Source organism: Python bivittatus, unplaced genomic scaffold (genome assembly GCF_059951505.1).
Source record: "Python bivittatus isolate LINGU-HERP-01145 unplaced genomic scaffold, Pbiv_v1 ctg000780_np1212, whole genome shotgun sequence".
In the NCBI taxonomy this organism is placed as follows: Eukaryota; Metazoa; Chordata; class Lepidosauria; order Squamata; family Pythonidae; genus Python; species Python bivittatus.
The window spans coordinates 1355693-1383515 of NW_028277108.1; the positions used below are offsets into that span (position 1 = coordinate 1355693).

The following is a 27823-nucleotide window of genomic DNA, read 5'->3' on the forward strand; positions in this document are numbered from 1 at the left end:
GGTCATTAAGTGAATCCAGCTTCCGCAATGGACATTTTTGCCAGAATTCACTTAATGACCATATGATTCGCTTAATGACCACTTGATTTGCTCAACAACCAGGGTGATTTGCCTAATGACTGTCATAAAGAAGATTGCAAATCGCAATCATGTGACTGCGGGGGGGGTGCAACCATTTACGACAGTCATAACTGCAAGTACAGGGTGTAAAGCACTTTTTCCGAGGCCATCATAACTTTGAACTGTTGTTAAACGAACAGTCATTAAGGGAGGACTACCTGTAATCACTTTTGGAAATTGCTTATTATCTGCTTTTCAGCTATTAGGAACCTTTGGATCAAAAAGTCTGAAAACACTGGGTGAGTTTCCTTTAATCCTTAGCAAAAGAAGTTTTAAATGAAAGTTTAAGGACTTAAAAATATGTTTATATATTTTTTTGAATAAACAGCAAAAGGATGATTAAAACTTTAACTTTGGATAAGGGTTCAGATAAATTTGAAATAAGAGTTGGGAATTAATTGTAAGAATCCATCCCATGGGAAAATGCTTTTGTTTTGAATTATTTTTTAAAAAATAATAAGATAAGACTTTAAAAATTGGACACTAGAGGGAACTAGATGGAATAAAGATTACAATTAAAGAAGAACGCTGAAATTCGACTTACAAATACAGAATGAAATAAAATATTTTAACATTGGACATATTGAAGGGTATTTTTGAACAATGGACCCAGTAGTTGATTTTAAGAGTATCTGCCTCTATAAATAGACTGGGTTTAAAAGATGTTATGGAAGAGGAACAAGTTTTACCTGACAAGATTGAGACTGATCTTAAAGTGGATTTAAAAATGACAGGCTACAAGGATAATATGGAAAAAGGTGCTACACTGGACATACAGAAGAAACTGTCAGCCCCAGCCCAAGAACAACAATGAAACAGTCCAGTCGAGTACAGTTCCTTTATGTGCTTACACCTTATAGACAGAATCTTGTGAAACTAAATCTGTACTACAGCAACTAGTGGATGTACCCTGTGAGATTCTAGAGAGTGTCTACTCTGAATCTCTTTCTCTTCTCACGCTCCCCCTGCAGACTGTATTGCCTCTTGCCTCCTCCCCACTCCTGGAAGGCCCCCTCTCCTTCCTGATAGCCTTGATCTCCCACATCACTCTCCTCTCGTAGATACATTCCATCACAGAAACCAGCTGATGTGTTAATAATTAAAAGGGATATACAAATAACAAACCAAGAAAGTGACTGGGATAATTTTCCTATATTGGATTTATAAAAGAGGCTTGTTAAAGCTTTGAAGAATTTTGTGAGAAGGGACAAAGAAAAAATGAAAAGAAATCAAGTTCTAGGATATTATTTGAAGGGACTAAAGATCAAGATTGTTAAATGTAAAAGGAAGGAATGTAAAGTTGGTTTATTTGATCAAGGTTAAAATAGATATGTTGTTATCTCTGGTAACCCTTAATGGATTTTTTTTGGCTGATATTAGAACTGAAATGACAAGGCTTTATGGATTTGCTTATATTTAAGAGATGGCACATGGGAAGAAGAGATGATTTGTTGTATTTTAAGAGAAGGTGATAAGTTACTAAAATTGTTTATACTTGTGATGAAGGGGGAAGCCACTTCTTTATAAGTTTCTTTTTCTTTACTATATTATTTTTTCTTTCTTTTCTATTTTTCTTTCTATTTTTTCTTTTCTGCACCTATCCTTTCTTTTTCTTCTTTTATATTTTTTAGTTCGTATTCGTTTTTATTGTTGCAATTGTAATTTTTAATAAAATTACTATTTAGAAAATTGCTTATGCATGTATATTCATTCAGCATCTGTCCACTGGCATTAATTTGGTATAATTTAGTCTAGCTTTTCCCAAAGTGGTAATCTTCAGATGTGTTGGAACTCCAGCTGCTAGAATTTCTAGCCAGCACTAGCAAAGCTGGCAGAACATTTTGGAAAGTGACATTCCAACACACCTGAGAGTCCTACACATACTTCTTCCTAGGTATTACCATCTACATACTTTAAAATATTTATTGCCAAGTCATGATGTTTAATCAGAAGTGACTTCCACTGATTTCTTTGCAACTTCCTTCTCCATGAATAGGCTTATCCCCATATGATGAAAGATCACCAAAATAGTTTCTCTTTAGCACAAGTAGTTTCATTAAAGTTTAAACCTCTTATTAAAAAAGACATTTCTTTAGATAAGGAACTAGGTTGAATACAGGCAGAAGACTGTGGCCTGTTCTGGAGTTTTTCCTTATATTGTCATTTCATTTCATTTCATTTTTTTATTTTATTTTATTTTATTTTATTTTTATATCAAATTTGTCACTGCCCATCCCGTTAAAAACGACTCTGGGCAGTTTACAAAGCAGTTAAAATCAATAAAAATACAATGTAAAAAGATCCTGAATAAATAGAAAATAAATAAAATCCAAGAATAGATGTTAAATTGGCAGTGACTTGGGGAGCATCAAGGCTCCCGCCACTCCCAGGATTGGGTAAGATTGCTGTCACCCCACGCAAGGTGGCAGAGCCAGGTCTTTAATCCTTTCTGGAAAGCCGGGAGAGTAGGGGTCTGCCGCACCTCTTGGGGGAGAATATTCCAAAGGGTGGGGGCAACAGCAGAGAAAGCTCTCCTCCTGGGCCCCACCAGCCGATATTCTCTCGCTGACGGGGTCCGCAACATGCCGTGTCTGCCTGACCAGGTGGAACAGGCTGATGTAATGGGGGTGAGACAGTCCCTCAGGTCTAAATACTATCATTAGACTTCCTAATGAAGATGAAGATAAAAACAGCAGAATATCACTCCTGTCAATGATCTTTGGCTATAGTTCTTTTTAGTTGAAATCACACTGCAGTTATGTTCCTCTAACTGCAGTGTGAAGAATGACTTTCAGGCTTTTTTTCCAGAGGGTATGGGGTAAGGAGAAGGTTAGAGTTCAGAAGTGGTAGCAACCACTCAAAAATATTGCTTTATTTATTTGTTTGAGTGATTTTTTGGCCACCCATCAGCAAAGTCCTTGGATTTTGCACAAAATGCCAAAAATCTAATAATAATTGTAACATGCAAGACATATAAATACTATAAAATCTTATTTAAATTAAATTCTCACTTTGTAAAAGTTTTAAAAAATAAAATAAGCAATTTGGCTATTACAGATTCATTTTAAAGCCACCTTAAAAGCTAGAATACATGGCTGTCCCTTTACTGTATTGGGAAGTTCCCCAGCTATGGAGCAACCACAGAGAAATCTTGACTTCAAATGACAGACAAATGACGTGGCTGCTATGAAGACAAGCCTCCCAAGATGATCTCTGTCTTGGAGGAAGATGCCTTATCTCAGATGTCCTTAGCTCAAACTGTTTAAGTTTTTAAAAATAATAACAATATAAAGATGATACTGTTATTAGTATAAAGATTTCAAATAGTGAAAGATCACTATTTAATATAAAGATCAATTTGGCTGCACCATTTTGAACCTAATGATACAAATAACACCAAAGAGCAGACCTATGTTAAATGCATTACAGAAATCAAGCATGGGAATTATCAAGAAAGGCACCATTGTTTTTGATCATTAGCAGCCAAAGCAGATAAAAAGTACTTCTAGATACACATTCCACCACTGGGGTCTGGGAGAGATTAACATCATTCCCAAACTCTGTACCTGCTTTTTGGGGATAGTGTTATTTCATCTAAAGCAGTCAGATTTAGCACAATCCTACAATTATGATCCCCCACAATGAGTTTCTCCAATTTACTTGGATTCAATTTCAGTTGATTTTCCATCATCCATCCCATAATATCCTTAGGCAAACATTTAGGGGATACGCACCATTGCCTGATGATGTTGGCGCAGAGAAGTGGATTTGAATGCAATTGGCATGTTGATAACACTTAACTCTAAAGCTCTTGATTTCTCTCAGTGATTTCAGTTTATGTCTAAAAGCATCAGGGACAAAATGAAGTCTTGGGGGACCTCAAGAACCATTGCAGAGCAGTGCCCGCCCCCCCCCCCAATTCCCAGAACAGTCCAGTCCAAGAAGGAAGCCATGGTCAATAGTATCAAAATTTGCTGAGTGATCTGGGAGAATCAACATTTACCTTCTGTTTTTCTCCAAATGAAGATCATCCATCAGGCTGACCAAGTCAATCTCCATCTCATAACCTGCTCAAAAGCCAGTTTGAAATAGATCTAGAGAGTCCATTTCATTTGGGACTGTCTGCAGGTGAGAAGCTGCCTCCTTCTCAGTTACCTTGCCCAACCATGGAAGTTTAGAAACTGGCCTGTAATTGTCCATGTCTGAAGGAATGAGGGAGGACTTCTTAAAAAGTGATCTAATAAGTACCTTCATTAAACAGGAAGGCAGCTTCCCTTGTGTGAGAGAGGCAATGACAATACTTACCAGCCATTTTCTAGAGCTTTTTGGCAGGTGGACATAAGCCATGTTGGGCAAAGGTTGTACTGCTCCAAAGCAAGCATTCACATCATCAGAATTATTGATTGAAATTGATCCAGTTTAATCATATAAGAGGAACACCTGGGCCATCTCTGACTCTGAATCTAAAATAGTGTGTCCAAGTCAGCTCAATTCTAAGAAATTTTACCCACAAAGAACTTGTTGAAAGCATTCAATTCTGAGGGTTCTAATTTTCAGATGCAGAGGTTGAGGAACAGATGTTAATTCTCCCACAACGTTGGTCAGCTCAGCTGAACAAGTCTGCAGATGTGTGCAGAAGTATTGCTTCTCCTTTGAGTGTGGACCGCCACAGCTAATAAAATTAGCTGTTTATTGTGTCTTAACAAGATTTGAGGAAAGTCTTGTGCCACCTGTACTCAGATCTTTTTCCTTGCTGCTTTCTATTCCATATCTAACGTTAGATCTATGTATAATTATTGTTTGAATAAAACTTAGGCTTTTATACTTTTATGTGTAATAAAAATAGCAAATGGTATACTTTTTTTGTACTAATTGTATATTGTATGAAAATAGATGTGTTGTTTTCTAAGTCTCTGAAGTAGAAGGAAATTTAAAACAGAAAAAATATTATAAATTTCACATTTTCCTCCAAATTTCCTTTCTTTCTCAGAAAATAGAGAGAGAAATGGGGGGGAGGGTATCCTGTCCAGTACTTTTAGAAAGTTTATGTCAACTTTTCTTAGACTTAATATTGTTCATCTTTTCTGAATAAAAAAAATTATACCAATGGTTCCTACATAAAATACATATTCATACCAGTGCAAGTGAAAACAACTTCTCTTGTGTTCAATATATAAAATAACAGATGGGAATTGATCACAGCAGAATCTTGAAAAGTTTTGCTAGCTATATTAAGAATTGCACATTTCGTGATGAAGACCCTTCTTTGAGTCACATATATAACAGGTGAGACTCCACGTTGCAGAGACAAGGTTTCAGACAGTGGGGCTTTCTTCTCCTTTGCCCCCCTCCCCTGGGTGCCCTCCCAGATATTTGATTAGGAAGGGCCCCAGTTCTCCAGAGTAGACTGTGATGATCTGTAAGGAACTGCAAAGGTAAAGGATAATCTTCTCTCTATTTTGTTGTATCAACATCAATAACAGCTTTATTGACTGTTAGTGTCCTCCAGGGTGGGTTTTTATTTTTTACCTCACTAAATATCCCATTTTTAAATAGGATTACTAAATTTATGATTAATTCATCAGTTTCTTTTAACTGATACCTTTTTTTTAATGTACAAACTTTTTACTGTACATGAAGCTATTCGGAAAAGTCATCTGCTGATTTGGGCTGAAGTTTCATCAATATGATTATTATACTCAACTGCACATTTCCACTCCAGGCTGAAGTGAGGATGTGATAGCAGTCCCAAACTGGTATCTGGAGACGATCAGGATCTTAATGAGAAACAGATTCAAACTCAACCCACGAAAGATGAAATGGCGATTAATTCAAAAGCCTGCTGATTCTGGAATGATTCTGGGCCCTTGATGTGGCTGTGCTCTCTCATGGAGACCAAGCTTATAACTTGGGGGTCCTCCTAGATTTCTGCTGAAGGAATAGGTAGAGGCTGTGGCCAGGAGGGGTTTCAGCTTCAGCTGGCATCAGTAGAGACCTTACATAGAACAAGTCTCTGAAGGTTACTCATGCCCTTCCCTCTCTTGTCTGTGTTAACTATAATTCAGTTTATAATAGAATTATAGATGACCACGCAGAATCTTCAGTGGGTGTAAAATGCAGTAGCCCAAATGTTTATGGGATAGTCTTATTACTGTAACACCACTGTTAGAGGAGATGTATTGGCCACTAATGTGTTTCTGAGAGCAATTCAAGGTATTGGTTATCACCTATAAATCACAGTATGGGTCAAGGCCAAGGTATCTAGAAGACCACTTTTCCCACATAGACTCTGCCTCCCAGAAAATGCCTACTAAAGCCCATGTACACCAGGAGAGAGTAGGAAGCAGGCATTCTCTGTAGGGGTTCTTCTCTGGAACAACATCCCCTTGAGGCAAAGATAGTTCCCATTCTTATGTTTTTACAAAAGTTTCTTAAAACTCAGCTGTTCTGAGACAGAAGAAGACCTTCCAAAACTAATGAATTTTGTTGGGGGGAGAGGGAAGATTGATGCATTATTTAATGATTTGATGACTTATGGATAATTTTTTTTTGCTGTATTGCACTGTATTGCACTGATGGTATTACACAAATTGCTTAGCTTGTTTAAATTGAAGCAGTCAGTCAAGGCCACATAACTGGCAAATCAAAGAAGCAAGAACCACATGGATTTCAAAAAGGGCATCTTTAATGCTAGTCAGGGTAAAACATAATCTTGAAAAATGTAAAGAGTAAATTCCCAAGCAGAGTTATGGTGACTCAGTTCAAATGGAGTCTCTTTGAAATGCGTCCATCCATGGCCTCCATATCTGTGCTCTGCCTGTTCTCACATCAACTTAACTCCTTCTTCCCCACCTTCTTTCCACAGTCTCTCACACAGTCTATATATTTTATAAATGTAATAACAAAATCAAAATATTAAATTTTATTGTGGTTGTTCTATTTAGGTTGCAAACAAATATGTGATTCTGTAGGAGCAGGCCCTCTAGAACTCAGTGATCAAAAGTAGATTTCTACAGGATTCCACGATTACTTTCTCTTTTCCCCCCTTACATAATTGTACAGAAGGCATTGTTTTTAATATATTTTTTAAAACACCCTATTCTAATTAAACAGTCAGTCAGAAAAAGGATATCGCTAAAATTAAAACATATTCTAATCTGTCAACTCTGCCAATTAAACTAGTAGTTAATCACTTGAAATGTCAGTCTTCAGTCACAAGTTAAAGCTGGCAGAACTAATTTTTAAAGTGATTATTCTGTTATTCCTATTTTGACAAGACTTCTTTTTCTTAGAAAAATACACGATTAAAAGGGTTATTTAAAGTAATAGGTTTCATTCAATTTCTAAATACTTTTAATTAGAAAAGAGCTTTAATTGGCTCAATTTGTCTCAAGCATAGCCAAAAATATATGCAATTAGTCCTGGAAAAAAATCTATCTATGCGGTCACTCAGTGGACATTGACATGATGACACATAGTAGATCAAAATATTCAATTAAACAGATAATCTAGGATGACACTAGCTTTTTTCCCCTTTTTTTTAAAAAAACCACAACTATCCCCTTTTTTTTTCTCCTTTTCCTAATACATCTGTTTTATAATGGCCCTCTGTTAAACCACTGGCCAACCCCATTTCAGCTTGGTCTGCTGTGGGAACACAGCCACATGGCTGGTGTATATTCAGTGTATTATGCAAACTCGGACAATTGGACTGAGTAAATCATGGTCAGTTTAACCATAGATTAATATTTCACACAAACATACATATTATCATAATTGCTTCCATTTGTTGATCCTTTTACACTCTTGCCAACTTAATCTTAGATAATTAAAGTTCCTTGATTGTGAGACTTAACTTAATAAATATGGGAAGGAGCATGAAGGGAAGAAGTTGAAAACAGAGGCACCCATAAGTGGGCCAACAATGTCAAAATGGTAGGCGTGACCAGGCAATCAAAACCCTGGTCCTTTTTAACATGCTGCATGTGCATTGCACATACATAAAAGGGGTGGGGCTTTGATTATCTGGACGCACCTGTCGTTTTGACATAGTTGTCCCCCAGCATGGACATTCCTGCTTGGGAACTGGGTGGAATCAAACCAAATCCCAGCAGGATTACAAGAATAACAGACCACAAAATGGGATTCCTTTTGTTATAACTTACGATAGTGTTCAAACCCCGCAATTATGGTTTGTAAATAGTGGTTAATGGCTTACTGTGTTGTGCGAAATCAGTCAGTGCATGAGATAAATGTTGAAAGGTAGCACTTCAAAGAAACTAAAGGTTGGTAGAAGGACATGCTTTATGAAGAAACGCCTCCTTTAGGGGTACAAAGTACATGTCAATAACTCCTTCCCATGAAGGGAAGGGGTTCTGCTCTAGAAATGTAGAGATTTACTGGAATCAGTGGTGAGCTTTCTATATCCATTGAGTCTACTCAACATATTTAGATTTGTGGAAAACACCCAAAACCAGAATCCTTCGCTTCAGATAGAAAGTATTAGCTATTTTCTAAGAGGAAGGGCCATGATATTGATACTGGACTAAGAGGAGCTCCTGCACTCATCCACTTGCCCTCCTTGTGGTAAATACTGTGAATATTTCAAATGTCAGAAGAAAGCAATCTTTTATTTATTTACTTTTTAAATATCCTGATTTTTTCCTAAGAAAATCAAGGAAGTGTATATTCTGAGAGTTGCAGTTCTAACACAGTGGTCACTTGGGGAAAGCTGGTATAATACTGTATAACACTTTCTGACAGCAATAATGTACATAAACCAAGTGTCAGTGGTCAGCCATTACCATCCCTTCACACAACTATTCCAAGGATTTTATGGTTAAGTACTGTCAGCTTGAAAAAACTAGTCAACTGTTACTACGGAAAAGGATATTGAATTCAGTGCTCTGATCCCTTCAGACTGGAGGGTGATATGATCAAAGTTGTAATCATAACCACCTGGCCATCACTGGGTTTATAGATTTATATTATTTGGGAATTACAAAATTGCTGTCTTGTTGAAGTTCAGCATAAAAAAAATCAGTTACAAGGACCTATGGACCAAAGAGATCTTGTCTGTGTGTTTGCCTTCGAGTTAGTGTTGACTCCTGGCAACCGCCTGGACTAGTCCCTGCAGTTTTCTTGGCAGCATTTTCAGAAGTGGTTTGCCATTGCCTCCTTCTTAGGGCTGAGAGAGAGTAACTGGCCCAAGGTCACTCAGCTGGCTTTGTGCCTAAGATGGGATAGAACTCATGGTCTCTTGGTTCCTACAGCAAACTGGCTCTTGTTAAAGAGATCTTAATAAAGCATTACATACATCTTACCAGTATGATAAGTTCTGGAAACCACTCTGTACGAGGAATGGTGAAAGGAGTCAGAAAGGATAAGCTTCCAGAAGAGGAGAGTTACAGTGGTGGTCTACAAATATCTACAAAGCTATTGTGAGGGAGTGGACCTGTTCTCTTTAGAAAGCAAGGGCAAGACAAGGACTGGTGAATTGTCATATAAAGAAAGGAGATTCAGGTTGAATATGAGCAGGAATTTCTTGATGGTAAGAGCTGATACATTGAAGAGTTTGCCTTAGAACAGCGATGGATTCTCTTCACTGAAGTTTTTCATATAAGGGTTGAATGGCCACCTGCCAGTGATGGTTTAGTAGAACCTACACTGAGTAGATTATCTATAAGGTCCCTTCCAATTAATGCATTTTATGATTCTACAAATATCTCTATTCTTGGAATAATTAAAAAAATCGGTAATATCTCAATAGTATACTTTTAGAGCATTTGTTGGAACTGTTTGGAATGTGCAAGCTCCACCCATTGTTCATAAACTATAATCCTTTTTTTTTTTTAAGTTTCACCTGCATACCTATTTACTGAATACAAAACTAAAAGACATGCCAACCAAAATAAATACCAGCTGCATGGGAGTTTCTCTCTCACCTGAATATAGCAAATTTGTTCTTTTCCACAGTAATGGAACAAACACTGAAGCTGATAGCTTTATCCCAATCCTCATCTGGTCTAGTGAGAACCATAGATTTTTTTTTATTTCCAAGACTTTCAATCAGAATTCTTTTACTTGGTGCCCTCCAGATATGTTTGACTACAACTATTATCATCCCTAACAACTACAGTCATCCACAAGAGTGGGAACAACTCATGTTGTTGACTCCAGCTTGAAACAGAGTAGTTACTAAGTTTTCATGGCATGGAGCTAAAGTTTATCTGCTAATACCAGCATATTAAATTGTTAAATTATATGTAATTGATCCTTTCCCATCCTGGCACCATCCAGATGTGTGGCTGGTAGTCCAGGGCATGTAGAAGGCAGTAAGTTGCTGAAGGGTAATGATATTGAATCTCTGCCCACCTTCCTTTTCATAAGCTCTCACACAGAATATATTTGTCACATACTTCTTTTACAAAGTTTTACATGAATTCCATCCCACTCTTAGGTGACGGCAGGGGGTGGGGGGAGAGAATTTTTCTATTTTTACATAGCGCATATCCGGTATGCTGTTTTTACCTTTACTGACCACCGAGAGGTGGTACAAAAGTAGGTCATATTGAATTACCTACTTTGGAAGTTGCCAGTCCTTTTACAATATCCATTTTTAGCTTATCCACTCCTAGTGTCTGTATGTTAGAGTTAAAATGTATTTTCATGTGTGTAAAAGGATGTCCACAACTGTCTTTTGTATTGTGGTTTTTGTTATAAAAGACAAAAAAAGAGTACACATGCATTTTGTTTCCAATTAAGGAAAGTATTTAATACTTTGTCAACAACCCAATTCATGTTTTCTAGTACAGTGGGTATGTATGTATGAGTACATGGTAATGTAAGACTTGAGTATATTTAACATATCAGTTTAATCAGTTATTGCTTGCAGTTCATTAAAACAGTCTTTGACATACACTTGTAAATTAGAAGGCAGAATAGGGAGGGAGAGGAGAAGGAGGAGGAATAAGACATTGTATAATGATAATGATAATAATTCACTTAAATAAGAAATTGTGCATTCTTACAACTTTCTAGGAAGTTCCTCAATATGTGAATTGAATCATTGTCCTCTGTCCAATGACAGATTTTGTACTATTGTACAATATGTTTCATGACACTGGGTTTATTGACATCTCCCAATAAATAGTTTCACTAGAAAGGTAAGTAGTTTAAAGACATTAAAATACAATGGTAAATGTTAATATTTTAGTTGTTGATGATGTAATATGTATTGTAATGTAATTAATTGTGTAATCCGATAGTAATTCTTACCATTATTTTTCATACAGGCAACTTCAAAAAATAGTGCATGATATCAAGAAAAATGATAGTGGAATAATGAGCAAGTTCAAAAAGTAAGTTATACACATGAGTAATTTACACAATGGAAGTATTGTTCTCTTTGACTTTGATGCTCATTCTCTGTAATTATGTCAAGTCAGTCAGTCAGTCAGTCAGTCAGTCAGTCAGTCAGTCAGTCTATCTATCTATCTATCTATCTATCTATCTATCTATCTATCTATCTATCTATCTATCTATCTATCTATCTATCTATCCGGTGGTTCTCTCTCTGTTCAGTTGGGCTTACCTCTAGGTATATGGAACATTTTTGGTTATAATAGGGACATCAAATGCTAAAGACTTTTCTTGATCCTCTTGTCTCAGTCCAGCCAACTGTTTAGAATCTGTTTTGGTCACATGTCTGCAAGTTGTGTTCCAACATTTTAACAGCTATATTGTCACCAAGAGTTAAGAAGCCATTCGTTTATATTGAAAAAGGTAAGGCATATACTAAGGACATCAGCCCTGTTAGAGAAACCTCAGCAAACACCTAAGTAATGGAACCTTCACATGTTGCGAGCTATGTTGGGTGGGGCTGCTGGCAATTGTAGTTCAGTTAACATCTGAAGGATTGTAGTGGGAGAATGACAGAGAATGGGGGAAAGGCACATGTTCTCTCACCTCTAGCTCTTTCAACCATAACATAGATCAGTTTTAACTAGGTAATATATATGACTGTTACTTTCTGTTCTTGTCACATTCAGATTTCATACCCCCTAGTTCAGCTGGATGAAAAGACTATGCTGTACAGAAAATAATTGCTTCTGTCTTCAGTGGCTTCCAGTGTGAATGGTGGGACAAAGTTAACATCTGCAGTCTGAGTCACAGATATCTGCAGCCAGCCATGATGAGGCCAAAATGATGAAACGTGCATCAGGATGTCCCAATACAAGTTCTGCCCTTTATTTGTGTGTGTCATGATAATGCTGGCAAGTATATATTAGCAGTGTCACGGTGCACGTTTCATCACTTGCCCCCTCCCCATGGACATTTAGATTCTGAGTGACAAGAAAGAACAGGCAAAACTTGACCATCTTTTCAGATGTTATCTCCAAACACATTTTTTCTCTTTTCCCCTAAGTAAGAATGGCTGATATTCATCCCCACAGCAAACCCTACCCCCACCCCCTGCTTTTAGAGGCAACATGGCAGAATAGCAAAATCCACCCACTGCAGTCGTAGCATGAGGGACCTGACCTGTACAGACCAGGAAATCATCTGGGATACAAGGTGCCACTTTCACAGGACATTATTCACCTATTAAGCCAAGTAGTCTGTTGATTTAGAATTGGCAGATTGTTTGAACCCATTGAATAAGTTCTGGCTTATTCAATCATTCATGGTTAAACGAGCCATGATTTAACCTGAGTCCAGCCCATCTCTACACTGCAGCCTACATGAAGGTGAGCATTTCAGACCAGTGATTTAAAATGTTTACAGATATGTTAACATTTCAAAATGTTAACATATGTTAACATTTTAAAATGTTAAAATACCCAAACATGTCCAAAACCATCTCTGAAGGTCTGAATTTCTGTCTCAGTTATTGCAGAACGTTCTCTTAATGGACAAAGTTTCAACATCTGCATTTAAGCTGCCACCTACCTACTCCAATGGCATAATATCAACTTGTCTGCTTCTGTTGCATCGGGCATGATAAAGCAAAGCAAACACAATTGTTTTCCCTCCTTCAGAGATCTTACAGCAGTTTTTCTAAAGCCATTTTCCACAACCACATCTGCTGTGTATACTTTTAAGTCTATATTTATCCTTGAAAGAGTTGCCTAAATATAGATTATCTACAGAAGAGTACTCCAGAACAAGAATCCTTTCTGATTAGTTCATACTTCCCTTCAGAAATTACTATTTTCCTTTGCAAAGCCCAAACCTGCCTCTCACACCTTTAGTGAAGACCTCTGCTTCCCCTTGGCTCTAACTTGGGGACAAGGAGGGTTCCTGTGGTCTAAATGCACTCTGCAGACCCTCTTATCTGTGGGATTCCAATAACTCTCCTCTGCCTTCTGCAGTAATTGAACTTTTTAAAAATGCTTCTTAGGATTCTGTGGTGCTTCAAATTTGACCAAAAAAACTGCTTTGAAATGCATTCCTGGGAAAGAGGCATGCGGTCTTGTATTTTGCACACTCCAAAGCACCTTTTGGAGATGAAGCACTCCGCAGTCCTATCATGTCTCTTGTGATTCAGGGGACTTTTTTCAAGGCCAGTTGCCAAGCAGGACAATTTGTTTCCCAGGGTTTTAATGAGAAAATGAGGATTCATGTCTGTCCGAAGACAGTGATAGCCAGCCCCAAAATGGTTTCTCCTGGCAGTGATTAGGACATGTTGTGAAATGTTTGCATGTGAGAGGTGTTCTGTTTGTCCTGCTCATCTGTAACACACAGCTGTTTGAGAGAAAAGGGATACTAATGCAGGAAAATCTGCAACTCTCAACCTAATCTCTGATTCCCGATGCAAAGAGATCAGTTCAGCCCTTTGATAAGGTCCACCCTATTCCTTCCCTGCACCCTGTTGTGTAGGAAGGAACAGAGAAGGGATGAAAAGGAGGAAGGGAGATAGGAAAGATATCCTTATGTTTGTCTTTGGCCCATCCACTGCTTGCTTTGACTCAACTTATCAAATAGGCCTCAATGGGATTATCTCTGAGAGAAGGTTGTGCTTGACAGGAAAAAGATTCCCCACTCCAGATATAATGACCTTGCTCAGTAGATATAACCCTCCCCCCCCAAAGGTTGGGCATTTGAGGAATTGTTGCCTTGTGGAAAGATGCCAAAGGTCCCATGGTTCTCACAATCTGGCCAAGAATGTGGTCAAAATTGTCCCCTGTTTTTTGTTCCAACATCTGACCTGCAACAGCATACTAACTCTAATTAGCCTGAGTTTTGCTGCAGTTCTAACTCTCTACTTGTGTAGTGGCTTTGATGCAAAAGCTATTCTCAGGTTATTAGTTCAGGTGTTGGCTAAGCAGGTGCCTGTCATTTGGTAAACAGCAAAAGAGAGTTGAGATATTGACTCAAAACAGAGGAACAATGCAAAAATAATATCAGAAACAAGAAGGCATCAGCATAGCTCTTTCACAATGGGATCGCCTTGCGAGACAAGGGTGGGTTGGGGAGGGGGTGACAAGGCTGGTTCACTATATTTTTCTTCCTGCAGCCAAGGACAAGATGGAGTGGCTTCACTGGTAAAGTGATAAGAGAAGCTGTACTTGATGTTTTTGTCTTCTAGGCAAAATGTAAAAGACATCAGAGTCCTACTGGTAATATGGCAACATTCTCAGGCTTCAGAAGTTTGACTGGTTAATGAGCACATTTTAAAAACTGTATGACTAGCCCTCTCTCAATAGAATGACATCTTAAAGATCAGCAGTTGCAAAAGCAATTTGCAGTTAAGATCTAAAGCCTGCAGGAAATGTATCCAAACCGACTGCAATTCAGTGCCCAACCCAAAGACTTCGACTTTTGAAAGAAGAGGAGGGAAGAAGGAAGATAAACTTTGGCTGTGGCAACTGCCCCTTAAATCCCCAGAATGAATCACCATGTCTTGACCATTCCATCTGTGAACCCCAGCAGTACCTCACACCCTGAAAATGCACAGATACTTTCCTAGGCTCAGCCAAGTCAGAGAAATGAGTTGAAGCATGTAAAGAAAGAGGAAGCAGCATTAAAAGGAAGACAATAAATTGTAATAGAGCTGAACACAAAAGGGGAACTGGCGATATAACATGGAATATCTGCATCTAGAGAGCTCCTGATAATACTGAAACTCTAATTGATGGTTAAGATTCTCTTGGGTAGCTGAAAACATCATACAGCATATGATCAGGTTATTATAATAAGGGTTAGCAAGACAGGCATCATTCTTCGTATATAATTTATTCCTGCTCCTTTATCACCTGACATTGATACCATTGAACCTTTTAGGTATCTCCTGATTTCTTAAGAGTAAGCTACTGTTGAAGTCCAAATCAAGCCAAGTTTATTTTTCCTAATCAGCCAGCAACGCTCTTCTTTATGGCCAAGCTCATGAAAGTCAGTGATTGTCACAAGGGTACATGACTCTAAGCATTCATTGGCTGCAATCTTAAAGTTCATATATATGAGGGAAACACTCAAAGGAGTTTGTCCCTTATTTCATTCAACTGCCAAACTTCACTTGAGTTTTTAAAAAGGCAGTGGAAGGAGTCTTCTTGCAGCTTCCAACTGAAGCAACAAAAACTTCCCCCAAGTGAATGTGGCATTAAGTGAGCATTAAGCTCTTGGATGCTTTTGAGATAATTCTACAAAAATATTGGTGGTGTGCATGTCTTAGGCAATTCCATTTATTACAACCTTCATAAGCAAACAAACCTAGCCTACTTGAGAAACACTGTTTTGTTGATTCCTTCTCTCCTGTCAATGTTTAGGTTCCAAAATGAGCAAGTGGCCTTAATATGCAAAACTGGGAAAAATACATGGGATCGGTATGAGAATTTAGCATTGCACAAGCACTGATTGTTTAGCATGAAGTCCTGTTGCCTGCTTTCAGTGTGCTGATGTTTGCATTCGCTGCATGGGCTCCAGCCCACACTTACTAAGCAAGGATTAGAAGCATGACTTTCTCTCTTCCTTCCCTTTCATCAAATCCATCCATAAGCTCTTGCTGTAGCTAATCCATCTAGCTTTCTGTGTCCTTTTCCTGCAAGTGCAGAAACAGAGGTCTAGAATATTAATCTCATCAAAGGACCACCTCATGTGGTACTTATTATATGATGCATGCTGGGAACGTATGATGTAGTGCTTAAAAACATGTTTTTATAAGCAGATCTGATTCAGCACATGCTGCAGAAAACTCCAGTTGGGCACACCTCCCCATGGCATGAGGGGAGAATGTGGGGACCTGCAAGTATTTTCTAAAATCAGCAAATAGCTCAAAAGGCATTAAATACTTGGTAAAGGCCAACCCCATCTCTAGAAGTAATTGGCCAGTCTCAAATTTATATAGAAATCCAATGTGGTGATCAAGGAATTCTTCCAGTGTATGCTAAGCTCCGTAGATAAAAGATTATGTCTCTTAAGGTGTAATGAAGAAGTACAAATTCTAACCAGTCTGATTTCTGCAGTGATACATTCCAGGTTGTCAGGGACCACCCTCATGAGGTGTAGGATGTAGTTGGGTGGGCCAAGAATGGACTGAAATTGAGTATGAACATCCATCAAGTTTCTCCCTGCAATTTGCACACAATATCCAACCCTAACTCTCCAGCCTTCCACAGGAACTTTTAAAAGGGGGGACAACTTTAAGGGAGAGGAAGAATTGGGAAGTTTGCCTTCCCTAAACTTGGTTAACAGCCCAGTGATGGTATTTACATCTACACAGAAGTAAACCTTGTGGAGTTTGATGGAATTTATTCCCAGATAAGAGGTATTCAGAATTGCCAAGTAGCTTAACACACTGTAGGAAAGGGGCAAGCAGTGCACAGACACCTCCCCCCAGCCAGATTTTTGCTGCTTCCAGAGAACTCCCAGATTTCACTGCTGAAATACTACGGCAAAATTGCTGGGTTTTGGTGGCCCTATTTTTCACACGGGACCACCAGCCACAATCCTTGTAGTTGTTAGAGGCGGGGGGGAAAAAGTTGGAAAGGGCAGTCCTCCCCAACAGCAAAAAAAAAAAAAAGCCCCCCTTCCCCCCACCCAATCTTAGAAGTGCTTTCCAGGAGGACTCCTATTTAAAAGAAGAGTTGTTTTTGGCGTTCATGTAGTAGTTTGGATTCAAATTCTGGCAGTTTTAGTAGTCTAAATTAATTAATTAGAATGATTTCCTCATAGGCATAGACTTAGCTCAATGTCCATTCTTTCTTGGCTTTGACTTCAGATGCTGCTTTCAAATAGATTTCTCTGCATCTGGAGGATGCAGACAATGTCAAAAATACTTTGCTGACCCAGTAATCATCTTTCTTGTATTCTACATAATGAGCTTCTATTTAGCTCTGGCAGAATGAAGCTCACGAGGAGGAGGGCAAAATGAGAAGGTTTTTTATTGGTTTCCTGGTGCCTTAGGCTCTTGGCATCACTCTCCCTGTGCCCGAGGACACTTTGAAAAGCACTTTGTAAATGTGTTTCAGAACCATTCCCTTTCTTCCCATCTGACATGCTCAAGGTAGTGAATAACGTCGGTAGAAATAAAGGTGCAAGGTAAAAGCTTCCCTGAGGGAAGATTGAATTTCAGTGACTCCATGGATATGTTCTTTCTTCATTTGGGTTTAGTTTTTTATCTTTGCAACAATAAGGGGGGAAAAGCCATCGTCTCCTCTTGGGATGTTGTTTTTTCAGTTTCCCAGCCCAGCCATTCTTCTTGCTCTTCCGTGGGACTTCCTGGTGGAAGCCTCTTATTTCTCCCACCCCAAAATTGACTAGGTCTGACCCTGTTTAGTTTTCTTTAAGGTCAGCTAGGTGCTGCCACCTGCTCTGATAATAATTGTTATTAAAATTAATATACAATTACTAGTTATTATTTTTTAACCTTTGAAATAATTTACCAGTGTCACCTACCTTGGAGGTTCCTTGTGGTCTCCCATACTCCTATATGACCTTCTTAGCTTTTTCAAGACCAGACAAGATTGTTTACAATGGGAACTGCTGAAAATGTAATTTAAGAATCATGGAATGAGGTTTTCTGGGAAGAGATGGAACAATCTTGGCTAGGAAGCCATGATCTCACCAATCATTTGTTTCTTGGCCCAAAGAAAACACCAAAGTTTGTAACTTTTGCATGCTGCATATCTAAGTTATGGGGTCCAGTATGCTCAATGATTTATTCAGTACTCATCTTGAAGGAGTTCCATCCACTTAAGCAGGCTATTTCAGTTAAAATAGCTTATGACCCGAGGTCCTCCTCTGATCACATTTGCATAAATCAGTAGCATTTTTCATGATGGAAGGAATCAGAATTGGCTCTCAGTCTTTCTGAAGCTCAGTACAATTAGAAAACAAGGCAATAAGCCTTTTTTCAACTACCCAATATTGATTGAAATGAAGGATCCGTTCCTGTTTTAAAATAGCAAGAAATTCTGAAGCCAATAATACCACATCCTGTTAAAAACATAAGGTCCATGGTCTATTTTGCATTGCATAGATTACATCCTATAGCTTTATAACTAACCAGCAACCTGCACATCTTACACCTGCAATTGTCTGTTAATTGTCTTTTCTGCAGAAGTAGCCATGTCTGAATATACATATTTTTTTCCAGAACTGACTGAAAGCCAAGATTCCTTTGCATTGTGTTTGTCTTGCTTAGTCTCCTTGGCGTTCTTGTCAGCCGTGTGAGTCTTTTGCTACTGGCTTTCTGTAGTTGCTGTAGTTCTTGCTCTGGTGCCACCTGTGGCCATCCCACAATTATATACAAAATGAAAAATGACACTTTTTTTCTACAGGTTAACAAGTAAACCACCACCAAGCATACCCCCCATTGATTACGTTCCAGGTATGGACTTGACACTATTCACACTATTATTAGGTCTTAGAATTGATGCAGTCATGTAAATCATGGGTTTAGGATTCAAGACGCGTGTGTGTGTGCATGCAAGCATCCCATCAGTTAGTGTGGAAGACACTCCCTCGTTTTTCCTGAGTTGTGCCTGTCAGCTGAGCTACGTGACTGGAATGTGTAAATGTTTTCTCAGTGATATGGGAGTTACACAAAAGAATTATTTCCCACTTGCTAAGGTAAAGTCTCTCAGTGAATACAGAATATGCTACCTAGTAAGAATGTCTTCAGTCCATACTTATCCTAAATGTCCTGTTGGTCATACATATCCTACAGCACCACAAAGAAAGCAGGGTAACTTTCTCCACTTTTAGAAACTAGAGTAAACCACAGAAAGTTGCATCAGCTTGAAATTCATGTCCTAACAAGCAGATAATTACCTGCAATATTTGTTTAGCTACATCTTGGAGGACTACTTCAAAGCACCATTGGTGAAGCTCAGCAGAAAAGCCTACTCTGCATAGGGAGTGATTAAAGGAAGATCCACTTTGAAGATCCTTTATAATGAAATTCTGTCTCAGTCCTAGTTTTCCTAGGTAACACGCAAGATCCTGTCTCTAGGTTCTCATTTGTCCTACAGAACATTTTGCAGGTAACAAGAATATTTGCCCAGAGAACATCTCTGCTTGTCACTTGTGCTTGTAAGAACACTTGTTTTAGTTTCCCACACATTATTTGGTATTATTTGTACAACAGGAAATCAGGGTTGCAGATGAAGCGGCAGGCAGCCATTGTGACCACGGCTCACCCAACACACTTCCCTTTCTGAAGAACAAGGGCTTTATGGGCCTGGGACCATAAATAAATAATTTGACATTTTTGAAAGATGAAAGGACAAGTTGGTATCTTCTCATTCCATCTGGCCTAACAGTTTGATTTTTCTTCAAGAGTGACAGTGGGCAGCTTCCTTCCGCACATTGCAGAAGGAAGCCAACTACGTTTAGGGTAGGCCATGGAGTATATGCAGTTTTGTTCTTCAAATGGTAATTGGCTATGGCCAACATCTCTATAATCTAGCAATTGAAGTAGTGGGTGGGTGGGTGGATGGGTGCATGTGTGTATGCACGTGTGCCTTTGAGTCAGTGTTGACTCCTGGTGATTGCCTGGGCTAGTCCCTGCAGTTTTGTTTGCAAGATTTCAGAAGTGGTTTGCCCTTGCCTGCTTCCTAGGGCTGAGGGAGAGTGACTGGCCCAAGGTCACCCAGCTGGCTTCCTGCCTAAAGTGAGACTAGAACTCCAGGCTCCCAGATTCTAGCCTAATGCCTTAACTACTACACCAGACTAGCTATGGATGGATGGATGGATGGATGGATGGATGGATGGATGGATGGATGGATGGCAAATAGATTTCCACAAGGAAAAAGTTCTATTCACACTTTTGAACAAACACTCCTAAAATCAACTTGCAGGAAGTTATTTTGCTCATATCCTAGCTCAGACTTAATTTTTTAATTTTATTTAATTTTATTTATTTTATATGGCCACCTATCTCATCAAAGCGACTCTGGGCAGCTAGCAGTGATTAAAAACCAACAAGGAACGCAAAATAATAACCGGTAGCTGAGATAATACAACAACCATCAATGTAACCACTTCATGGTTGTGGTTGTGTTTCTTTTGTTTTCCTTATACAGCAGGCCAAATTCTGCATGGATCAGGGAGCAGATGCCTGTCTACATGTCCATGATCCTTAAGTATATATAATAGGGATTAGTAGGGATGTCTGCAAGGGAAGTCAAAAAACTCAAGATGGCAGCCATGATTTAAGCCCTACCCTCTCTCTTTGTATGTCACCATTTTGATTTTTTTTTTATTCTCCTTGTGGACTTCCTTGGGGATGGGGGACTAGAGTTCTCCTCCTAGCTCCTGATTTGTTAAATAACATTTTAAAAATTAAACAGTTAAATAGGAGGCTGACACGCAACAAAGTAAAACATCAATTTCTAACATTAAATGTATCTGCAGGAATATTTCAACCCTACAAAGATCCCACTAGACATATGAGAACTGACCAGAAATGAGAGAGAAGAGGAAATATTTTCCCATAAATACAAAGATTGTAGATGCAGTAAAACTTGATTATCAAATCTCACCCCACCCAGATTACCCTAACATTCAGTATAATTAAAAAATATTTGATTTGTTTATCCTAACTGGAACTTTGATTTTAAAAAAAAACATACAGGTTTATCAAAAGTCAGACCTCATAGGCCAATCTCAATCAATCAATCAATCAATCAATCAATCAATCAATCAATCAATCTATTCCAGAGAAAATGTTACTGTACTTAGGAGTGCTCAAAGGTCATATGTCAAACAAGTAAGTTTAGAAGAGAATGGCAGCCACTTCAGATATTTAATGTAATTCATATAACGCATTGTCTATAGGGCCTAACTTTTGGTACACCCTCTATATTAAAAAGGAATACAATCCAGAAGAAGAATAATCCTTAAAGAGTTTACTGCCAACCATTTAACTGTGTAATTTAGTTTCACTAATTTCAGTGGGTGGGATCCAACATTAATCTTTCTGACCCTAATCAGTTGAAATCCATATGGCTTAAGTTAATCATGTTTTAGTGTGTCCCTAAATGTGACTGGGTCCAATCTATCTGGTTTTGCCATATACAGTGGTACCTCTAGTTACAAACGCCCCTCCTTACGAATTTTTCGAGATACGACCAGCTCCGGCCCCAAAAATTTACCTCTACTTGCGAACTCCGCCTCGAGTTACGAACCGGATCCGCGGCCATTTTCCCTGCTGCCACGCGGTCGCGGCTTCCTGTGGGCAAGATCGCGGTAACAAGGAGACGTTCGGTGAGGCTTGTGGTGTGTTTTGTGGCGTTTGGAAGGTTTTTGGTGTGCTTGTCAGCATGGCTCCAAAGAAAATGCAGAGCAGGCTGGCAACTGACTTTAGACAGGTTTTTCCCCAGAACTGAGCCTGCAGCTAAGAGGCAAAGAAGAGAGGAAACCCCTGAAGGAGATCTCCCTGATGTCCCTTTGGAGGGGGACTCTCCCTCCAAACAATAACTGCCTCCCCACCCCATTCTCCCTCTTCATACTGTGCTGTACTGTACTTTTTTTCATGTTTTTGAGGTTTAAAAATAAAATGCATATGTTTCAGAACTGTTTAGCCGTATTTACATTGAACCTTATGGGGGAAATTTACCTCGGGATGTGACCAAATTCAGAGGGTGGATTAGCCGTATTTACATTGAACCTTATGGGAAAATTTGCCTCGTGGTGCGACCAAATTCGGAGGGCAGAACGGATTAACCGTATTTACATTGAACCTTATGGGAAACTTTACCTCGACTTGAGACCAACTCGAGTTGCAACCAGAGTCACGGAACGGATTAAGTTCGTAACTAGAGGTACCACTGTATACTGATATAAATACTGATTGAATATTTCTGTAATCCCAACTTTATTATAGAACTGTATCATAGTTCAGATGGGAACTTTTGTTAGGTGGAGTATCTTGGACATCTTGCTCACAACTGTTTAAATATTTAAACTAACAAACCAATTCTAATTTTTATTTTAGACCATACAGAAGAAGAAGAACAGTGGTCAGATGACTTCGTAAGTTTATTCGTCACACATATATCCAGAGCATCAGCAAGGGCAGTCAAAACAGAGATGGCAGCTGTAACTATGAGTCACACATAAAAAAAGAGGCAGGGTTTCAGTGTGAGGTTGCAGCTACCATCCTGACGTTTTTTATTCCCCTGCCTTCACAAGTGCCCCTGTGTAATTCAAACATTGCATGTACACAGCCATAAATTGTATGAATTTTTCCGTCTATATCAGCTTTTCCTAACTTGAGTCTTCCAGATGTGTTGGGCTCCCCAAAATTTCCAGGCATCTGCTGCTGTAAGAAAATTGCTCTAAGTCATGTCTGTCTGTCTATCTGTTCATCCATGCATTCATCCATCTACAAAGTCTACAAATCACACAGTTTTGAAGGGCAGAAGCTCTTTTTTTAAAAAAAGTTTGTCCATATTTTTATGTGTATTTGGTCACCCTTACATATCAGTACCTAAATGCTTGCAATAAAGGCAGCTGGAACTGAAGTTCGCATGGAAATCAGAGCATCAAATGTCATCTCAGCCAGAGCCAATAGAAGATCAAACATTCTTATGGCAATTAATCATGGTTCCATTTAACATCCCATATTAAATGGCACTTCTGCAATGCTATTTCACATCTAGTTAGCTGCAGTGAATTCAGTGCCATAGATCTTTGGTCTGCAGCTAATCTTATTGGCTTCATCAAGGAGGAAGAGAAGCAAGGTCGGTCCTTCCTTCCTTCCTTCCTTCCTTCCTTCCTTCCTTCCTTCCTTCCTTCCTTCCTTCCTTCCTTCCTTCCTTCCTTCCTTCCTTCCTTCCTGTTTCCTCCTTTCTATTTTCTTTTTATTCTTTATTATTCTCAGAATATTAGGGCAACATAAAACAGCTTCTCTCTCCAATATAATCCTTACAGTTCTGTGATGTGGGTTAGTTTGAGAAACAATAACTGGACCATTGTAAGCCAAAGCCCTGTCTTTAATGTGGGTGTCTGGTGAGTTCTGTGGTATGTTGCCAGCTGCTCAGTAAGTAACTATCAGTAGCCAGGACTGATTTCATCAAGCCCTGATGCTTCTAACATCTCTATACTATCATTCTTTTATACAAGTTCCTTTTCTTCATAGCCTCTTCCATTTCATCCTTCTCTTCATTTTGGTGGGAGGTTCATCTGACTTGTAATACTTTTTCATATGGGATTCATAATTTTTCTTCCTGCAGTTACTCAGTTTTTTTCCCATTTTTTCCTTTTTCTTCCATGTCCATTTTTCCAAGATCCACTGCTGACATTACCAAATAATGGTCTGTCCCACATTCAGACCTTCATAACATTTTTGTTTCCTTCACTGATTCATCTTTCCTCGTAAACAATCAAATCAGTCATGCTTGTCAATTCACTCCTTTTCCATGTGATGCACAAATAGGCATACTTAAACCATGAATTGAAAAAAGACCTTTTTCTAAGCACGTATTCCTCAAAAAGTCACCATTCTCATTCCTTTGTTCTTTGATGGCCAAATCACTCTCACAGTATCTCTCATTTTGTTCCCATCCATTCATTCATGTTACCTAGCAGAATTTTGTTTTATCCAGATCACATTCATTCACACTCATCTCTGGTTCTTCCACTATCACAGCTCCTATTACCATCATGCAGCTATCATCAACTTATGGATTCCTACTTTCATAGGCAGCTGTAAAATAATATCAATTTATACTTTCTGACATACATTTTAGCCCTTTCATTCATCATTAAACCAATATCCTCACTTCCCTGCATACATTCATCAACTCCATTTTACAATATCAGACTACCTTTATTCAGATGTGTTACACTCTTCCCCTTAGTTTCACAGACCACAACATACCTTCTTTCTTTTCTTCCATTCATTAATTCAAGCTCTTTACTCCTCTTATATTCTAAGTCACAGAGTTCCATATGCCATGATGGTTGATGGGCCCATAGGTATTAACCTCTGATACCCATTATAGCTTTACCAATCCAGTCTTACACAGAATGCTTTTTAGTAAGATAGAGAGGACATACACCAGGTTAGTCATACTGTGCCAAAGTCATCGTTCTTATCTAATAGTAGGGGCAGTGCCAGTCGGCTTGGACACATTTTGACCAGCATGCTACAACCCCACTAATGCCCAGCTTTATCCCTAGCAGGCTCATGCTACTGTATGAAAGCCATGATCTCTATTGTAAAAATTATCTTGTAAGCCAAAATACTTTTGCTAGCATCCTACCATCTAGGAGATAGATGCAGTGGCCTGACACACAATTAAACTATGATAGACCATTCACATCTAAAAATGATGATTACACATTACAATCAGAATCATAAATCTACGTGTATGCCACAGAATTATGAGACTTTAGGTAATAGCTCACATGTTTGGAGGTCATTAAAATAAGGGATTCTTTTAGATGTTGAACTTCAGAGCTCATAATATATTGAATTGTCAGGTCCAGCCCAAGAACAACGGTGAAACAGTCCAGTTGAGTTCAGTTCCTTTATTTGCCTACACCATATAGACAGAATCTTGCCAGACTAAATCTATACTACTGCAGCAACTAGTGGATATACCCTGGGAGATTCTAGGGAGTGGCTATCTTGAACCTCTTTTGCTTCCCACACTCCCCCTCCAGCCTGTGTTGTCTTTTGTCTCCTTTCCCTTCCTGGAATGCACCCCTCCTTCCTCATATAGCCTTGCTCTCTGCTGCGATCTACCACATGAATCATTTTTAAAAGTTGCATTTTACAGTTTCCTAAGAAATTCAGCAATATTCTGCTTCTAGGACAGCGATTATGAAAATCCAGACCACCACTCCGATTCTGAGATGTATGTGGTTCCCACCGAAGAGAACTGCGATGACAGCTATGAGCCTCCTCCGAGTGAACATGACCAGAAGAAGCTTCCAGTAGCGCTCTTGTGCCCGAGGGGAGTATATGCAGGTATGTGCATCACGTCCACACTCCTGTTTCTCAAGATCAAAACTGATGATAATGGAATTTAAAGCAGCAGAAGAGTTTCAAATGGAGGCAGGAGCTTTTTAAGATTCTGGGAGGTCCAGAGGCAGAACATCCATTTGAGAGCGTGCACACATTCACACTCAGACATACTTTTACCTATGTCCATTTTTTTTTATGGTTTTTGATCCATTGAAGCCAATAACCTATCAGGAGCATGTAAGAAACCTAAAATGCAAAAAAAATTCTTGGCCTCATATTTTTAAATTGATTCTACTGCCAAGAATGACAACTGCTGATAACTTTAAATGATACTTTGGATGGGGTTCTGTCCATGTGGATGGGTCAGGGCAAACAGCCCCCTCTTGAAAAAAGTCATACCCAATCTTCTTTGTCTCCTTATTAGAACTGGTGTGAGCAGGATGATCTGTTTCCTGTTGCCATTAGCATGTGATAAAACACTGGTGGATTAAATGAAAAGTTCATCCAGTGAATCATTCTGCTTCTTTGGTGATCTCATAGCTGCTTCTGGAAGTTCTCATTTTTAAAAACAACAGTCCTATCATGCTCTGCTTTTCCAGCTTCTGTTATTTATATTGCTTCTCTATTAGAAGCTGCCATCTAGCTATTGTGAATTTGTTTAATCCTCTGGGACCTATGGTTTATGCTACCACTACTTCCAATCTTCTAGTACTGTGGAAAATGACCAGATGAATGCTCCAGTTAAGCTCCTCCCCTCCCAATGTCACTCAAATGAAGTCAGCCTCCTGAAGACCATCACTACAGTTGTCAAAACTATATCTTAGTGCAACGCAAGTGTACGTCCATTGTATGTCTGAAGGAGTGCTTTTTTAAATCTGCTCTAAATCAGCTCTTAGTTTTCACTCCAATGATCTTTTCCCCTACCTAATCACTGCCATTCAGGCCTTACCTGTAGTTTAGCATTCGTGAGCTCCAACGTATAGTGCATTTGCTTGAATCTCTTCTCATCCCATTAGAATTTCATTTTGTTATACTACCTGCAAATTAATCTTTTTCACTGATTATCCTAGCCTCAGATTATTTATGAACAGATTAAATAATCCCACGAGACCTCATATAATGTCCCTTACTTATGACAACTGCCCAGGAACTTACATTCTCTGTTGATCAATTTCCAGTCAATAAAAAGAGTTATCATCTCACTCCAATAATACCATGGACCCTCTGGTTAGAAATACAGGGGTCTGTAGTGGGGAGGGGTATAGAAAAAGTCAAGATGGAGGCTGTAACAGAGCAGTTGAAGACCTGCCCTTTTTTATATGGGCCACCACCTTAACTTTTTTCAAACATACAGGTCCCTGGATAGAGACTTTGTCAAAAGGATTGTGGAAAGCCAAACAAATTATGTCTACAGATAGTCCTCAATTTACCGACTGCAATTGGGACTGGCAACTCTGCCACTAACTGATGTAGCCAGTTCCAGCTACAGTTGTTAAGCAAATCAATGCAAGCCGTAAGGCACAATATCACGTGGCCATGACTTGTGACTTTCTGCTGGGTTCCCCTTTGACCTTGCTTGGCGGAAGCCAGCTGTGAAGGTTGCAAATGGCAATCATGTGACCACTGTGATGGCTGCAACTTTGAGGACTGGTTGTAAATTTCCTTTTTTCAGCACTGTTGTAACTTCAAATGGTTGCTGAACGAGCAGTCAGTAAGTGAGGACTATCTGTTTCTATTCATATAGCTTTTCATACTCCCTGTTTAGTCCATGGTTGAAAAGATTAGCTACTAATCTAATCTTTTAATTACTAGATTAATTATCAGTTCAACATGGATTTTCATGACAGACAAGGAACTAACAAACCTATCTCAAGAGAATCATTATTCTGTTGGCGGCTCATTTGGTGTCTGAGAGAGAGCAAAACAAGGGATGAGAACCAAAGATTTTATTGTTACAAAGAACTTGGAAACAATGTTATTAAAAAGGAGCTTATCTTCTAAGTTGAGACATACCAAGCTTGGCCCCCAATCTACATTCTTCTTCACAACATCTTAAAATATCACCATGAAATTTGGTGGCAAAATTTCCAATTTTCAGTGACATAGCTTCTGAATTAAAAATAATAATAAGAGTGAAAATGAAACTGGGAGGCAAATCATGTCCACTTCTACCTTAAACTTTCTCCATTCTCACCTCCATGGCTTATAACTGTGATGCTGAAATTTGGCATTTGAATCACTTTAATTCAACAATGTGAATTGGTGTGCTAAGTTTTTAAGGGTGGA

At 38.8% G+C, this 27823-nt stretch overlaps 1 protein-coding gene across 4 annotated transcripts in view; it reads left to right on the plus strand.

Moving 5' to 3' along the window:
- BLNK (B cell linker) overlaps window positions 1-27823 on the plus strand; it is a 112074-nt gene that overhangs the window by 59033 nt on the left and 25218 nt on the right. For 3 of the 4 annotated variants that reach the window (XM_088129009.1, XM_025164194.2, XM_025164195.2), the window contains 5 exons: window positions 11415-11480; window positions 15888-15944; window positions 18900-18949; window positions 22559-22596; window positions 25384-25540. In XM_088129009.1, the coding sequence (XP_087985135.1) occupies window positions 11415-11480; window positions 15888-15944; window positions 18900-18949; window positions 22559-22596; window positions 25384-25540 (368 nt within the window). The remainder of the gene's footprint in view (window positions 1-11414; window positions 11481-15887; window positions 15945-18899; window positions 18950-22558; window positions 22597-25383; window positions 25541-27823) is intronic. The other variant, XM_025164196.2, reaches the window with a different exon arrangement.